Source organism: Lutjanus erythropterus, chromosome 3 (assembly GCF_056507025.1).
Source record: "Lutjanus erythropterus isolate fLutEry1 chromosome 3, fLutEry1.hap2, whole genome shotgun sequence".
Lineage (NCBI taxonomy): Eukaryota > Metazoa > Chordata > Actinopteri > Lutjaniformes > Lutjanidae > Lutjanus > Lutjanus erythropterus.
In genome coordinates, this window is record NC_139319.1 from 24259950 (window position 1) to 24277600 (window position 17651).

Genomic DNA, 17651 nt, shown 5'->3' on the forward strand with positions numbered 1-17651 from the left:
TCATTTAATATATGCATATATAATATAAGGTATTAAGTGTTTTTGTTTTTTTTCAAAATGGAAGTTATCATTATATTGACAAATGATTTCAGTAAACAATATCAAATGAGAAACAAGCTGTCTTTATGTAGAGATTATTTTTACAGAGGATGACTCAGGACTGATAGAAAGATGAACATTATGATGTCACAATGAAGCTGACCTTTGACCTTTGTGTGAAATTTTGTGATGATTAGTGTATGAATTGTTGCTTTATGGCCAAAAACTATCTAGCGAGGTCACTGTGGCCTTTGACTTTGAACACCAAATTCAAATCAGTTCATTCTGTCCCTGGCGTTCCAGGAATATCATGAGCAAGTCTGCCCCATTCATGAGAATGGGATGGACATGAGGTGATGGCGACCTTGACCTTTGACCCCCAAAATCTAATCAGTTTATCCTGCACTCCAATTGGAGGTTTGTGCCAATTTTAGAACACGATTCAAAAGAATGAGATGGACAGGCAGACAACTCGCAAATGTAATGCCTCTGCCGTTGGCTGCTGTCAGTGCAGAGACATAATAATCAGTAGATTAGTCCACGATGTAAAATAATCATTAGCTGCAGTTGCAGTGTACAGATTTCAACCTTCACTGCTGTTTCTTTACCTGTCCACAAGGTGCCCTCAGACCTGTCCACCTGTCCCAGTCACCCGACTCCCACATTCAGCCACTTGCTCCTGTCCTGCAGTAACCCCTCTCCCTCTATTCAGTGTGGCTGAAAGGAGGGTCAGAGAGGCAGAATAAGGCAGACATTGTGACTGAATGTCTTCAGCACAATACAATTCAACAGCCTCCAAACTGACCAGAAAGTTGACACCTTGCGCTTTCAAATAGTTTCAACAAAAACCCGTTATCGTCTTCATGAAAGTAGGATTTTAATGCAGGACTGTTATATGAGACAGCATTAGTTTTGGCTAGTGGCGTAATACAGTCAGTACAGTTAAACCACGTCATGCTGGGTCTAATAACACCTTCTAGCTGCTCTAAAATCACTATGAAGCCCCGAGTTTTACATGATTGTATCCTTCACACAAACTGCATCTCATCAATAATAATAATAAAAAATAATGACATGAAATAAATCTGTATGTTTTCTCCCAAGTTTTTAGTTGATTGCTTTGCCAAAACATAAACCTGGTGACCCAAACACTGGCTGTATCTAATCTAAACACACACACACACACACACACACACACACACACACACACACACACACACACAGACAGTTTATCTGCTTGCATATCTTTTCGGGTAAATATGATCTTCTTTACTCAAATGAGATTAACCAGGGCATATAAAGGCTTGGAGAGATGAAACAGAAAATAAAAAGACTCCCCGAGTCATAATCATATCAGAGACGAATGAAAAAGTTTCCAGATTAAGACCAGAGGTGTTGTGAAGAGATTTGAAGAGACGTGCGAGGAGAGAGGTAGACAAGAGGGGCGGGCTGGAATAATTTGGTGACAGGACAGAGGGAGGAAGTATAAAAGGTCAGTTTTGGTGAGGGGGCTGATTTAGGTCAAGAAGAATTTGGTTTAGTCACACAGGATATTTTATTACTTTGCAGGTAGGTACTGTCTTTTTTAATTGTTTCATGCTTGAAAATAGAATAATTCCAATTTAATGATAAAGTGTGCTGATTTTGAGTATACTAACAGAGAATAAAAGTAATCAAAATAAATATAAACGAAAAATACATAATAATAAGGGTTTTATTACGGCAGAATTTGATAATAATTTGGTATTGAGGAATTCAAACATACGTCACTGTACTTTGGCTCTACTTTGCATTCAGAATGCAGAGAAATACCCTGGAAAGTTTTATGCATTAAGTTATAAGAAATAAAGCTGGTTTTAAGTGTTATCAAAGGTCCTCAAATTAAAATTTCTGCAAGAAAAAATATCCTGAGTAATAACTGAAATAACTGTCTTTGAAGAAAAGATGTCTTTACTGAAGAAAGAAATCTTTTGTTTATATGCACTTTTTATTAACATGTGTCAGTTTTAAGGGCATCAAAGCCGACTGCGTCTGATTTCACTTGGTATAAATTATGCAGGTTACATTACAGACTCAGTGAGGGCAGCTGGGGTTATGTATCTGCCTCTTTCTAGTAATGAGTTGCTCTTGAATGCAGCAGCTCTTGGCTCCTGGCCATCAAATTAAACAGAAGAACTGTAATGATACCGGAACAAAAGGATACGCCTGTTTGTGTAACTTGACATGATCAAGGAACTGTCTGTTTTTATTTCTCATTATCATTTATTTTCTGTGACAGAACGTGTTTTTATTCCACAAATCAGTGTTTTTGTGACCCTTCTCTGCTTCTTGTCAGATCATGTCTGACTTTGATATGGTTCTGAAGTACTGGGGTCCAGTGGAGGCGGACTACAACACCCACGGCAGCCTGGTTCTGACCCGGTCGGTAGCTCTGATGAGATAAGATTAACTCTTTCCTGCGGGCCAGGTGGTTCACGGGGCTGTGAGACAGGGTTTTCTAAAATGCAACTCAGGATGCTGTTATTTTTTCACTTAACTAGGCAGTTAGATTTTCTGTAAGTTTTGTTTCCCAATGTGAAAGTTGAAATGCTGTTTCAAAAAGTTCCCCCCACTGCTGAGAATAGAATTTTGGTCGTCCCCCAAGTTGCTAAAAAAACACAGAGGACATGACCTCATTGGCTTCGGTTATAGCTATAACCCTGGTGGGGTAAGAGATATCAATTAAATGTATTTAAAATATGTATTTAATTACTTTTGAATATTTTGCCATTTGTATTTTGCTGGGCAGAAAAAAAATAAGATACAATTTGTAACAAAATACTTTGAGCTTGTATTTGAAATACTTAAAATCCATGAACATAAAACTGAACACAGCCTCTGAGACCAACAGAGGCCAGTTTGACGACACGTCTTACAATACAGATCAGCTTTATTTTTATTGATCATCTTAGTTACGTATTGAATGTTTCAAACTAAAATTACCCATATTGAATCCTCACATTTTTTTTTCTTCTCAGTTTATTTACAGAGCACCCAGCCACCCAGGAACTGTTCCCCAAGTTTGCCGGCATTGCCCAGGGTGACCTGGCTGGTAACGCAGCTGTTTCTGCCCATGGAGCAACCGTGCTGAAGAAACTGGGCGACCTGCTGAAGGCCAAAGGCGACCACGCTGCCATCCTCAAACCATTGGCCAATACCCACGCCACAAAGCACAAGGTCTCCATTAGTAACTTCAAGGTGAGGTGGATGTGCATGAGATAACGTGGCATCTGTTGCAACCCACTTTCTTTGTCCTCTGATCTGATTTTAAAGCAGTTTCTCTGTGTTTTCTCTTCAGCTGATTTCTGAGATCATTGTCAAAGTCATGGCAGAGAAGGCAGGACTCGATGCCGCCGGGCAGCAGGCCCTGAGGAACGTGATGGCCACTGTCATCGCTGACATCGATGCCCACTACAAAGAGGTGGGCTTCAAGGGGTGAAGATAAAATTCCCATGAGTCATGCCGGGGTCAGATGACAGACGAGAAAATTTCCCACATGCATGTCCTTTTTTGAAAATCAAATAGTTTAATCCTCTGTATTCATACATTAACTCATTTGCAATGAAATCCATAACAACATCAGCATAAGAGTTAAAGAACATAATATGGTTCAGAAATGTATCTTTTATAGCTGCATTAACATACTAGATTGGGTTATATGGTAAGTTTTTTCTATTATTCATTTCTCTGTAACCTCTTCATGTCACTTAAATTCATTTAAGTTTTCAGTTCAGTGAGATTAACCAGTTCAACCTGTTAACTGATCATGATTCTTGTCTAACAACATATTGTCAACTCTTGTCTCATGTTACCAATAAAAGTCTGTCAATCTTATCGGCTCATTATTTTTTAGTCACATCTCAAATTTTTATTCTTTTCCTGAATATAAAAAACAAACAGTGGTATTCAAATAGGGGTCCATGAACGTTTTCAGATTCATTCATTAAAAGGACCAGTGTGTTGGATTTAGTAGCAGCAGTGAACTTTCAGAAACACCTTATTTCACCCTCCCCTTCCAAGCATGTGGGAGAACCTACGGTACCTCAACACCTCCATGAAGAGGAACCACACCCTCAGAAGATATAAACATTATAAGGTAACAGAAACATAGTCGCTACTTTCAGGTGATTATACACAAATGAATACATACTGATGAATATTATATTTCTGCCAAATATTGACAATAGTTCCCTTCAAATCTCACACACTGAAACTTTAAATTATCATTACGAAAAAAGCTCAACAAATAACATTTTAATTTACAAATTAAAATAGTTCGTAGATTACGGTCTAATCTAAAAATCCATAACTCGTAATAAATAAATAAATAAATATATATTTATATATTAATCTTACACCCAACAGTCACCCAACAAGTCAGCCATTAGTGATGAAAACAAGCTCTCTCAGTGAAATTCAAGTCCTGGGGTGGACCTATTATTTCGTGACCAATGGACCTGGACCATGTCCACATCTTATCTCAGGTGCCGGTGGGACAATCCGGCCTAACTGTTTTTGGTGCACATCCACGACTGTCTGCTGAGGGACCTTTGTGATCTTTGAAAAGCCTGGAAAAAACTTTTTTTGGGTCCATGCCAGCCAGTCATGACCACAGGCATTGTGTTTTTGGGTCATCCCGTTCTCATGATGGCGAGATCTCAGGAACACTTGGGAGTTAATTTCTTCAAACGGGGCACAGACGTCCATGTGGACTCAAGGATGAACTGATTCAAGACTGAAGAGGTCAAAAGCCACTGTGACCTCACAAAACACATTTTTAACCATAAATCAAGAATTCATACGCTAATTACGACAAAATGTCACACAAATGTCTATTAGGGTATTAGCAGTGCTGCAGAGTAACTATTACAAATTACTAGTTAGATGTAATCAAATTACAAAATGAATGCAACTGTAATTTGTCACAGTTACTGAGAAAAATATCTAACTAAATTACAATTACTAATGAAAATGATGGTGATTACAAAGGCGTTATAACCAAATATTCTTTTTGGGTTGCCTGGTAGAGATCTGCACTCTACTGAGTAACTTCCTCTAGGGTTTTCTTTAGGCCTATTTTATATTTCCTATCACATGAATTTTATATATATATATGTTGTATTCTTTATTGTATATAATTTAAAATAAACAGATTACACACATGGTTTTTATGTATGCACTAAAAGTGAAACACACTGTCTTGACCTGTGTGTGTGTGTGTGTGTGTGTGTGTGTGTGTGTGTGTGTGTGTATCTAGGTTATGGGCATTTAGGCTTGACATGGTGCAAGTATCAAGTCCAGTATCTTTTTATATCTTGTAAGAGGTCCTTTACGGAGACAAAATCATCTATTCTATGCTGTCAATGTGAGAGAAAAAAAGGTCTTTGATATCATCTGAAATCCAAACCAGCATATTGTTGGAGTCTGACAGTCCTGATAGGAATCAGGTCGAGACTAAACTCTTCACATTAAGTGGCTGGGCGCACACATGCACATTCTCATGAACAAATGCACACAGATATAGACGCATATCAAAAATCTCCCACTTGAACACTTCACCCACAGCAAAATGTCACCAAAGACCTTCACGCTGGTAATCTTTCAGACTCTCTTTTAGTTCTTGTCACCTGATCTAATGTGGACGTGAAGAGCCTTGGGCAGCAGCCATATTATGGACTTTATCTCTCTATCAACTTAATGTAAAGTACCAACGCTCCACTTTCCACAAATAAGTCCTCCTCATTCCCCACTCATACACTGGTCGCACGTCAAGTCCTGTATGAAGCCATTGCATGTGAAGATAATTTATAAAACAAAGCAGTGGCCCCTCATCACAGGTCGCACAAGTCTCTTCGTTGCTAGAACTGAACGATTTTGAAAAAATATCTAATTGTGATTTTTTTTGACTGATATTGCAATTGTGATGTGACTTGCAATATTAGAGGGAATGCTATTTTTTATATCATTATTCTTACTGTCATTTAAAACATATCAATATGGGGTAATTTTTGGAAAGATCTGTACAAACAAAGATGTTTTCTTAAGTCTGTAAAAAATATGATGTGCAGGGCAGGACATTTCTGCAACATGTTTCATTTAAAATGGTCGTTTGACACACATAATGCATTTAACACATAGTGCATCTCCTGCAATTTCAATGAAATTTCGGTTAATTGTTCAGCCCTAACTGGAACCAGAAAATGTTGCTAGCAGGGCTCCTGGGATGGAAATGTCCACTGAAACAACGACCGTTCCTCCAGAGGGTGAATCCTACTGACTTTGGTGAGCCACAGACTGCTCCTCTAATGCCACCATGAGGTTGACAGTTTTGTTTATTATCAAAATATCTTTTAAGTTTCACAGCAATTCATGTAGTAGTCTGGTACAGATACTCACAGTCCTCTCTGGAGACATTGTCACATCTTTGATGCAGTGACTTTTCATCTAGCGCCATCATCAGGTCAAACTTCACACTTGTCTGCTAGTTTAGTTTGCAAACAGATACCAGTGAAACGTATTAAACTTCTTTGTATTTAGTGCCAATTAACAAATGTAAACAAGCTAACTAAGATGGTGGATAAACTAAGATGGTGGCCATGCTGAACATTACACTTGGTAAACATCCTCATGTTGGCACTGAAGATGTGAGCATGCTGAGGTGGCCGAGCAAAACAAAATGTGTCAATGGCACATGAGAGGTCGCTCAGTGTAAAACATCTTGAACAAGTTTCCCACGAAGACCACAGCATTTGTGTCAATACGTGGAAATTAGGAGGAATCTTTTCTTTTGGTTGGACATTTTCCTTTGTGAAAACTATAAGAGCCAAGAGAGTCCAGAGATACTGACTTTATCACTGACATTCCAGAGTCCCACTGACCCCCTGATGTCCTTCCAGTTTCTGACTGGAAGCCATAACTTTGTTTGGTTAACTCATGTGATGGATAATTGCCATGATGAACTATTTATAGTGTTTGTGAGTGCATGTGTTTGCACGCATGCAGACGTGACAACAGGCACAATGCCTCTGGTCACACACCCCTGTCTCCCTGCTCCTCCTCCTCCCCCCCCCCTGCTGACGGCTGACCGACTGTTGACTGAACTGAGGTCAAGCACTTATTTCAACAAGATCCAGGACTCAGGTTACCTCGTCCAAACTATCAAGACATTATTTCGCTGTCAAAGTAGTGGACGTCAAAGAGCTGTATTCTGATTTTCTAAAATACTTTAAGTAAAAGTGCTAATGTTGTTACAAGTAAAAGTCCTGCATTGAAAAAGCTTTATAAAAGTTGCATAAGAAAAATGTACTTTATTAAAAGTTGAAGTAAATTAAAATTGAAACTATTTTATCTCATATTATTATTAATCATCATGCATTTATGTAAAAGCAATATTTTGAGTTTGTTGACGTGGAGCCAGTTTTTTTATTAGAAAGAAATTAAAATTAGACACCAGAAAATGTCACCATCATGTTAGAAGGTCAAGTTTATAACTGGAGCAAAATGTTTTTCACATTATAACAAGATATTTTTAGGCTATGACAAGATAAGTTACTATGTTATAACATAAAATGTTTCACTTCATAGCAATATAAATGGTATATTATTATAACAAAAAGTTGTAATAATGAAAATATGATATAAGATGAAGATCTTGCGATAACATGAAACACAACATTACAATAAACTTTTCACATTATAACACAATACTGATGTTTTTATTTTTCTGGCATGGCAGCAATATGCTTCTGTACCAAACAATTAAGCAGCAAATCTTCACATCTATGAAGCTGGAACCATAAAATGTTTTTGCTTAAAAAATTATCAAAACGTATCAATTATTCCTCTGTCAATCAATTAATTGTTTCAGGTGTACTTGCACATTTTCATATTTTGTTTGCATAAATCTTAATCTGTAAACTAAAGCTGTGAAATAATTGCAGCAATTTAGAAAGTGCAGTATTTTCCTCTGAAATGTAGTGGAGTGGAAGAAGAAACTAGCATGAAAATATTCAAACTACTAGTATGTAAAAGATATTTTTCAATGTCAACACATACCACAATAAGGTAAATGTATGAACAACACCACATTAAATAATCAAACTGATGCTGAACGAAAGTAACTTAAACATCAGTACTGATGTTAAGTAATGAAGTGGTCTATTGTTAAGCTTTACATGTGTGAATGATTGATTATGTTGTGTTTCATAACAGCTCGCCCAGAAGCAGATTGCAATGTTTTGTCATATTCATTAATTTAACTAAACTGTAAATTTACCATTCAAAGTGTCAATATAACCGGGATAAATGGTCCAACCTGTTTTTATTGATCATAGAAGTCTTTTATTTACTTGTACTGACACAAAGTTTTCCTGTTAAAGGCATCACAGACACACTGCACAGTATGTACACAGAAAGAATACTGTACTGTATTATACTTACATACAGTATTGTGTAATAGAGAAATACTGTGCAGCTTTGAATGAAGCTGTGCAGCATCAGTTTTTTTTATTGGCCAACAGAGGATGATGTGTGTTAATTTGACAACACAGTATAATTTATTAGGCCTGCACGCCCACGCAGGTGTTTTCAATCAGAGCCACACTGGAAAAGACTGGAGACACTGGAGAGTCACGGACATGTCAGTCATGCACAGACTGTACACGCCCACGCAGTCCAGAGAAGAGCAGCCAAAATAATTAAAATCATCTGTGTGGGTGTACCATGAGTGTGCAAGTCTTCAATCGATTGGACATCTAACACCTATATAGGCCAGTACATACTCTGAAAATGTCAAAACTAAACTGGGAGGTCAGTGGTCATTTGCTGCAGGCAGATTTGACTTGTCATTGTAGGAAAAACAGGTGTTACTAATGACGTTAACGATGGCTCTGTTCTATTTAAGTGTACCAGTTACTAATCCAGTGTGCCAGCATGCACAATACCAGTACCCTGGAACTGAAGCAGCTAATTACCCTGTTTTATTTACACCTGTTTTCCTACTCTGACAGGCCAAAATATCTTGTGTGAAAAAGGCCTGCTGTTTTCTTTACACTTCAGGAGACAGAATTATTCATGAAACTGGCATTTGTATGATCTTCAATTCTGGCACAGCAGTTACTGTTTAAAATTTCGACTCCACAAATGGTTAAGAACCCCTCAGTAACCAGCTCGGCTGGGAAAAAGCACACCGTTACTGCAGCTAAAAACCAACGCATAAACATGTAATGTAAAATGATTGGTGGAAATAACATATGTTTGGTTGTTGATGTGTTGTGCGGAGTCCAGTTGTAATGGACTGCTACAAATAAATATGTACATCAAAGTTAGACGGACATCCCTTCAGAGAGTTAATCAAAGCTCGGCTGGTCGATGTCTGGGGGCACCGTGCAGCGAGTCAGGCTGGACAGGTAGAGAGCGGTAGCCATGGGAACGTGGCCGGCTGCCACCTTCAGGATGGTCAGCAGTCGCTCCGTAGCACTGGTCACACCGTCTGGTGTCTGAGGGGAAGAACATCACACAATGCTGCTTTTTAAAGAAACAGAAAAATACAACAAAGAGACATTTGATGTTCTACTGTCAACAACAGCAGAAGCACAGGTACATAATCCACAGGTGCAAAGACCCTCCTTAGGGGTTTTCCAGGGTTCAAGTTACATTTTTGCTAAAACATTCACTTGCCCATTATGAAAGGATGAGCTTTCTTAGCTACTGCAGCTAGCAAAAGTGACAGTGTTAGCTAAAAGGCAGATGGTGCTGACTGAAACTCCACAAAAAAAGACTGAACAGCCTCCTGCAGCACAATCAACTGTCACAACAATCAGCACTTTTAGTTTAGAAGTGTATAATGTCTCCTGACAGGCTTGTTAGATACGAAAACATTTTACACTCGATAAAGCTGCAACGATCAATCAAGAGTATCATTATCTTAACAATCAAATAAGTTTGGTCTTCTGGTGAGCAAAAAGTTCCAGCTTCTAAAATGTGAGGATTTGATGCGCTTCTTTCTTATATATTATAGTAATCTGAATATCTTAGGCTGTGGGAAATCTTACACTATTTTCAAACATTTTAAATAAAAAATGGTCCATTGAGAAACTAATCTGCAGATTAATCAATAATAAAAATGGCCATTAATTGCAGCCCTAATATCTAATATTACTGCTTAAATATTTCAGCATTCTTAAAACATACTAAAGCCATTTTCAGATGTGAACTGTGAACAATCTTCTTAGAATCAGGGCGGGACATTTCTGAATTTGCCCTTTAACACTTAAAGCACACAACAGGAAACTGTCCACGTCAGACTTGTTGTGCTCACATGTTGGAAATCTCTTGGAAACTCTCTATAGGTTAGGCAAAGGTGGAGCCTACAGAACGTGCAGGAGAAGAAGGAGGAGAACTCATCTGTAATGATGACAGTTTCTGTGTTGATATCAATACAAACAGAGTTTCTACATTAACAAACTGTGATGAAAGCAGGTAGCATGACTCCAGTCTGCCTACGTGCAGAACAAATGCTTCATGGTGCACTGGGAATTTAAAACTGGACTAGGCACATGATGCCCACTAGAGCTGCAACAGTTAACCTAGTCAGAATTAATTATTAAATTAATCGCTATTCTCTTAATTGATTAACTGGTTTGAGTAACTTCTTAAGAAAAAAAAAACTGATTCCAACTTCTAAAATATGAATATTTTCTATGGCAGTAAACTGAATATCTTTGAGGACATCGTTCTGGGCTTTAGCAAACAGTGATCAACATTTTTCACAATTTTCTGACATTTTATGGACCAGCAACTTCGATTATTCAAAAACCTAATTGAAATATTAATCAGTGATGAAAATAATCATTACAGCCCGAACATACACCTTTACTTTCTCTGAATTTATGGAAATCTGACGTTTTCACATCACAGATGTTGAAGAAAGGCACTACAATGTTGATTGTTGCTGATACCGATTGTTAGATAGTCTGTACCAAAACACAACAATCACTGAAAGGGTTGAAAACTCATCCAGGTAATTCAAACTGTGACCATCAGTAGCGTAAATCCATGACTTGCCCTCTTGCTGTATTACAGTGATAATTACATAACTTTATCTCTGAAATGATGTCTTAGGTTTAAAACATCTTCAGTGTCTGTGACAAAAACTGACACAAACCTGATCCTCTGCAAACAGCAAGGGGCAGTGGAGCGATGCGGCCAGGTTTCTGACGGCGTCCAGGCGCTCTGTGGGGACCAGAGCGTTACGAGCTACAAGAGACAGATGCACAGGAGGGCAGCCAGTCAGAGAGACACCCAAGAAAAGGTTGAGCTTAAAGTTGGTCATTTCACAACAATATAGAGAGGGATAATGTACATAAATACTGAAAATTTGTTCATCTTTCTGTTCCATTTCATCCACACTGCTCCTGTTTTGTTCTCCTTTATGTGATTCAAGGAGCCGAGGACAGCAAAAAAGAAGTTAACCCACTGCCGTACCGTTAGTGACCATGAAGCAGACTTTTCCCAGGAAATACCCAGGGTCCAAATACTTCAGAGAAGATTCTGCTGACTGGAAACTATAAGAAAACAAAATAACACAGTACATTTCACAGGATGAACTAGTAAATTATATTTTGACAGTTTCTGAATAATTGGAGTGCACAGTAATTTTTCCTGATAAATCATACAACACATAAACCAAATCTAGCTCAAGAAGTCAGTAGCTCTTTTCTACATGACAGGCCGTGTACTTTACCACTAGTTTATAGTAAAGACTAGTATATTAGCATAGTCATAGTAATTTTTAGACTTGAGAGAGACTTGTTTAATAACAGCATACTGTTAAGTAGAATGCATTATTCAGACAAACTAAAACTAGAATACAGAGTAGATATTTTACCCGTGTGTTCAGGTGCTCAGGAAATGCATACAGGTAAGGAGGAGGAACAGAAAGTTACCTGAGCTCTGAGGTCAGGTTGATGATAAACACCACCAGGTCTATCCTCGGGCGACTCTCCTCATTCTTCACGGGCAGAGGCAGACTCTTAGCTAGTCTCCTGATTGGTACAATAAACAGGCTTGTTGTCAGACTGAATATGACCACTGAAATGTAAACAGACAGGGAAGCTCTGTGTTGACGACCATCATCATATGGGATGGAGGGAAATTCGGTGGCCAAATTACATTTTAGATTGCCTAAATGTAAACTTATGTGAGACCAAAACAGAAAAGACAATTTAATGCAACTTAACACAGCCTTCCTTAACTGTGACAGCTGTGCTGATTGTGTTATTGATGTGGTGTTTCCTGAAGGCATTGTTTCTGATGAAAAACAAGCTAGACTTTGCTGACTTGGCTAGTTGAGGAAACTGGAGGCACAAACGACAGTACATTCTTGTAATGTACTGCCGTGTCATATTCTGTGTCATATTCTGGTCACTTAGACTCAGGCTTTCATTCACTCCTAAATTTTCAGTGCCATTTCATTTTTTTCAAGTCCATCTTTTGTGTTTCTGGTTCTTCTGTAAGATCACATTACCCTCGACATATCAGTAGCGAGGCAGCAACAAGTGCTTTTTGCCATTTTTGTAGAATGTTGAGCTAAAACAAGCAAAGGAATCAGGATCTTTGTGGAATGAAACATCCTCATGAATGCTCGCAGTATTAGGAATAAAACTTGGTGGACACAGAGTAACTTTTTGTGGCCTTGGGTTGATGTGGAACCTCGGTATACATGTAGTATTAACATGTATTATTAAGTACCAAGACAGACACTGGGACATTCAGAAAATCTTGTAATGACAACTTTATGTGAACACAATTTACCAGTCGTAAGCTGGTAATTGCAATAACTGTGGTTATACAATGAACAAGAGTTGGATGACTTGACAAATAGACGGGCAACTGGCTTCATCACCAGTTACTGTCATTTTATTATTATTTTTTTTTTAGTTAATGTTTGCCTTTGAAGAAGAAGTGAGAGCTGCTGCTCAGTGACAGACTCTAGTTAAAAGAGCTAACCCAGCAACGGCAGAGGGAGGAACCGGGGAAAAGAAGCATGTAGAATATTTTCACAATCAAACTTTGACCACACTAGTTGATGATTGTTGGAACAGTGGAAAGATAAACCAAGACAGCTTCGGTGAGTTATGTTTTGTTTCTGTTGCATTTGAATGAGCTGTGTTTTACAGTGAGGTTTACAAGGTCTTCAGGGCTCAGCAATAAGACTTGCCTGCTTGCCAGGGGCCAGTAAGATGCCATGCCGGGCAAGTAAATTTGGCAAGTCAAGAATGTTTTGGTAATCAATTAATTATTAAAGTAATTTTTCAGGCAAAAATGCTGTTTTCAGCCACTTAAATATGGAGATTTCCTTCTTTTCTTCATGTATTATCATATTAAACTGAATATCTTTGAGATCTGACATTTTACAGACTTTGCAGCCCTAGAATAACTATGACTTAACTTAACAATTAACTTGGTCTTTGTTGTTATTTGATAGCCACTAATAAATAAAACAATTTGTATGGGGCAAGAAAAAACATAGACTGTGGGCAATTCTAGCCCACTTGTCCAACTGGGCAAGAGAAAAAAAATATAAATGTTGGACCCTGGTCCTAGTTCAGTACAAGACAGAAACTTGAATTCAGAAGGTGTACAACTGAATTTTTCTGTTTAATCGGGAAAATATGCTTCAGAATATTTCTTTTCTTGACTTCTTGTGAAATTATTTACAGGGCTAAAAAACTTGCTTGTGGACCAGAGCATCAACCCGACAATGAACCCAGCAGAACAGTCTTAAGCTGAACCCTCAGTTTTCCCAAAGTCTGCAACACCAATTATACAAGAGATCTAAACAAAAGAAAGAATGTAAAGAAACACTTTGTTAATTATTCACTGAGCGTTTGACTATCAAGAATCAATCATTAGTAAATAATTTGGTACTGTTGCATTGAGACATACAAAACAATTCACATAAAACAAGTTTGGTTCCAATAACAGAGCAGCAGATAGTGTTTCCAGTTGTGTGCTTAATGATGGTTTCCTGCTGACTCCAGCAGTTTAACAGGATGGTGGAGTACTCACACATTCACGGTGACAGCAGTCTCCTCCACCAGAGCGTCTGCTAAACTCTGCTGAAACTGCTCCTCGCTCTCCACCAGCTGGAGGAAAGAACACAAGTCAGCACAAAATCTGATGATAAGACTTTGCAACAGACTGCCAAAGTGAAGTACAAAAGAATATTCTCCACTCCATCTAAAGATGTAATTTAAAAACATGGCTTGAACTTGAGCAGGAGGAGGAAAGTAACAAGACGCTTAGATTTATTGAAGTACTGAGCTGATGCTGGTACTTTATCACAGTGTTACATTGTGTGTAAGTTACTTCTACTCCACTGCATGTGAGAGTTAAATTTGTTTTGATTATCTGACAGTATACACCTTCTTTAAATATAATATGAACAGAAATGTTATCAAATGTCACTTGGATCTAGTAACTTTAAAATATTGCAAGTAAGTACAATTATTGTAATACTTCTATACCTTTCGTTGAGTAAAATTTTTAATCCATTGCTTCAGTCAGCCAAGTAGTGGAACAGTAATTTGGTACCATCTGATGGTTTTATCTGTACTTATTCTGCCCTTGTGCTGCTGCAACACCTGAATTTCCGCTCTGGGGGATCCATAAATGATTATCTTATCATAATTTTTGATGCCGTGCTACATTGTGGTGTTTCAATTCACCACAGTGTTGACAGTGTTTATTGTGTAAATTTACCTTTGAGTCTGGGAATACATTAGTTCCTGTGCTCCCTGATAACGCTGACTGTATGCCACATAACATGCACAGGGCCCCAACACATTTCTGGCTGGTCTTCTTTACAACTAAAACCACCACTGCATTAGGACAGTGATCCCCCACCTTTTAACCAGCTAACACCAAAAAATAAAATACATGTCCACCTGAAACCTCTCCTGACAAGTTGTACTGTGAGCTTTACCACCAAAGAGTTTTTGAGAATCTTGAGGAGGTTTTTATCTATCCAGTATTGCACAATAATGGTGAATGGTTTTGTTATGCTTTTATGTCTAGGTCAGCAACTAATGATTATTTTCTCAATTAATTAATTCATAGTTGGTGGAAATATGTAAATCGGTATATTCGGTAAATCGGTATTTCCCAAAGCCCAAGAAAATGTCCTCAAATGTCTTGTTTTGCTCACAACCCAAAGACATTCAGTTTACTGCCAGAGAAGGCTTAAGAAACCAAAAATATTCATGTCTGACTTTTTTTCCTTCTTAAAAACGATAATCAAAACAGTTGGTGATTAATTTCAAAATCGATTAATAATCAATTAATTGCTGCAGCTCTAATTATGTCAGGCAGGATATAGCCTATATAAAAGAGTAGTGGAGGAAGTGAGTAGGAGTACCAATACTATAATTTAGAAATACTCTGGTTGAAGAAAAAGTCCTGCATTTAAAATTTACTGAAGAAAAGCATGCAAGTTTTAGCATCAAAATATACTTAAAATACAAAAAGGAAAATAATCATGCAGAATGGCAAAACAATGTATATAAAATTACTGAATGTTGGCATTAACATGTTCATTACTTTATTGATGCAGCTGGTAACGGTGGGGCTTATATTTCAGTTTCATCAGTCTTATCGTCAGCCATAATAATGCGTCGTAATTTATTTGTTCATAAATTTTCTATTATTACCCTGAATATGCAAAGTAAATAAAGGTATCAAATAGATGTACTGCAGTAAAAATGACAATATTTTCCCCTGAAATGTAGTAGAGTAGAAGTGTAAAATTGCAGAAAATTCAAATACTCAAATGAAGTAGTTTTAAGTAAGTTAAGTAAAAGTACTTTGTTACATTCCACCACTGACTACAAATATCATGACATGACAGATAGAAATATATCCACATCAGACAAGAAACAGTGACTAAATGTGCACTGGAAGGGGAAGAAGCACACGCCGATGACTGAGTTAACTTAATGTGTCCTCACTCTAAAACACTATTTTTCCACCGTTGATTCACCCAGAGAGCAGCTTAAACAGTGTAAACTATCAAAGTACCCGCTGCTTTGTTTCAACAGGTCTGAAGTTGCTCCATATAACGTTAAACTCGGCGGTTTGTCTCCGTTTGGTTCACGCTAATAACAGAAACTCACCAAGATGTTCGCTGTGTTCAAACCAGGCAGTTTACTAAACGGCTTCAACAACGACATCCTGACACAACTGAACACTCAGAACAGTCTCGGTCTCGGCAATTTAGTCAATAAATCCTGTGTTGATTCTCCGGTCTTTTCGAGCATTTCATGTTTACTACTCGCGCTTCTTTTCTGAACGCGCGCCTGACGTGATGACGTCTGTCCTTCACACCCAGGTGACGGCATCACGTCCTCCGTGAATAGACAGTTACTTTCTGCCACCTACAGGCCGATTTGCAATTCACGCCTCAAACGCTTTTGTACATTAAGAGCAAAATGCGCTACCGGTAATTCAGGCCTCGACACGAACTAAAAAACGGTGCACAACAGCAGGTAATACAATGACAGTACTTAAGTTTTTCATAATAATAATAATAATAATATAATAATAATAATTTCTTTTCCCTTCTTTTTTATACAAACAATTTAAAATATACTTAAGTAACACTGATAAATGCTAGGACCAAAAGGCAAAAAAAAAAAAAAAAACCTAACAAAAAAAAAAAAAAAATCATTCCACTGGTCCTCTGTCTATGTATCTCAGTCCCTCTCAACACCATGAGACGCCTAATTTTACATTACTGTATGTTACAACAATTAATCAAGTAGTTGTCAACTATAGCATTAACCATTATAACTATTTTAATCATCAATTAATTGGTTTGAGCATTTGTTTTAAGGAAAAAAGTAAAAATTCTGATTTCAGCTTTTTAAAAGTGAATATTTTCTTTAGTCTTTCATGAAATTAACCTGAATATCTTTGGATTTGGGAAACATTGACATTTTTTCATCATTTTCTATAGACCAAACAACTAATCAATTCATTAAAAAAACTAATTAACAGATAAATCACCAATGAAAATAATATGCAGTTTAGATCTTTTACTTAGGTAAAAGCAACAGCCACACTGTGAAAATACTCCACAAGTAAAAATCCTGCATTCAAAGCTTTACTTGTGTATCAGCAAAATTTACTTCAAGCATCAAAAATGAAACTATTATTTTCATATATATTTTCACAAACTCAGAATAAGTGTTTTCAGCTAAGTGACAATTCATTTTCCAGCTAATCCAAATAAGTTTTAACATAGTTTATTTAGCTTAAAAACTAGAAGAATTTTCTCAATCCTTCAGTTCATCAGAAAAACTCACTATCACTTAATTTGGGGATACAGGGTTTTCACTGTATGAAAATTTGTAATTTGAAAAGAACTTGAAGCTGTAAGATAAATGTTGTGGAGTAAAATGTACAGAATTGGCCTCTGAAATGTAGTGGAGTCCAAGTATAAAGTAACATAAAATGTAAATACTCAAGTACAGTATCTCAGATTTGTACTTAAGTACACGCATAAATGTACTTCG

The 17651-nt window shown here is 37.4% G+C and overlaps 2 protein-coding genes across 2 annotated transcripts; one reads left to right on the top strand and one right to left on the bottom strand.

The window, feature by feature from the left end:
• Window positions 1-1465: 1465 nt before the first annotated feature.
• Window positions 1466-3912, top strand: mb (myoglobin). The gene is made up of 4 exons (XM_084715524.1): window positions 1466-1608; window positions 2375-2460; window positions 3057-3276; window positions 3377-3912. Exons 2-4 carry the CDS (start codon window positions 2378-2380, stop codon window positions 3515-3517), a joined length of 444 nt encoding a protein of 147 aa, XP_084571650.1. The 5' UTR covers window positions 1466-1608; window positions 2375-2377; the 3' UTR covers window positions 3518-3912.
• A 4859-nt stretch (window positions 3913-8771) lies between these two features.
• Window positions 8772-16718, bottom strand: cenpm (centromere protein M). Its single transcript, XM_084715525.1, has 6 exons — window positions 16251-16718; window positions 14149-14225; window positions 12024-12122; window positions 11563-11642; window positions 11243-11334; window positions 8772-9575 (listed from the first exon to the last, which is right to left on the bottom strand). Exons 1-6 carry the CDS (start codon window positions 16305-16307, stop codon window positions 9426-9428), a joined length of 555 nt encoding a protein of 184 aa, XP_084571651.1. The 5' UTR covers window positions 16308-16718; the 3' UTR covers window positions 8772-9425.
• Between the last annotated feature and the right edge of the window lie 933 nt (window positions 16719-17651).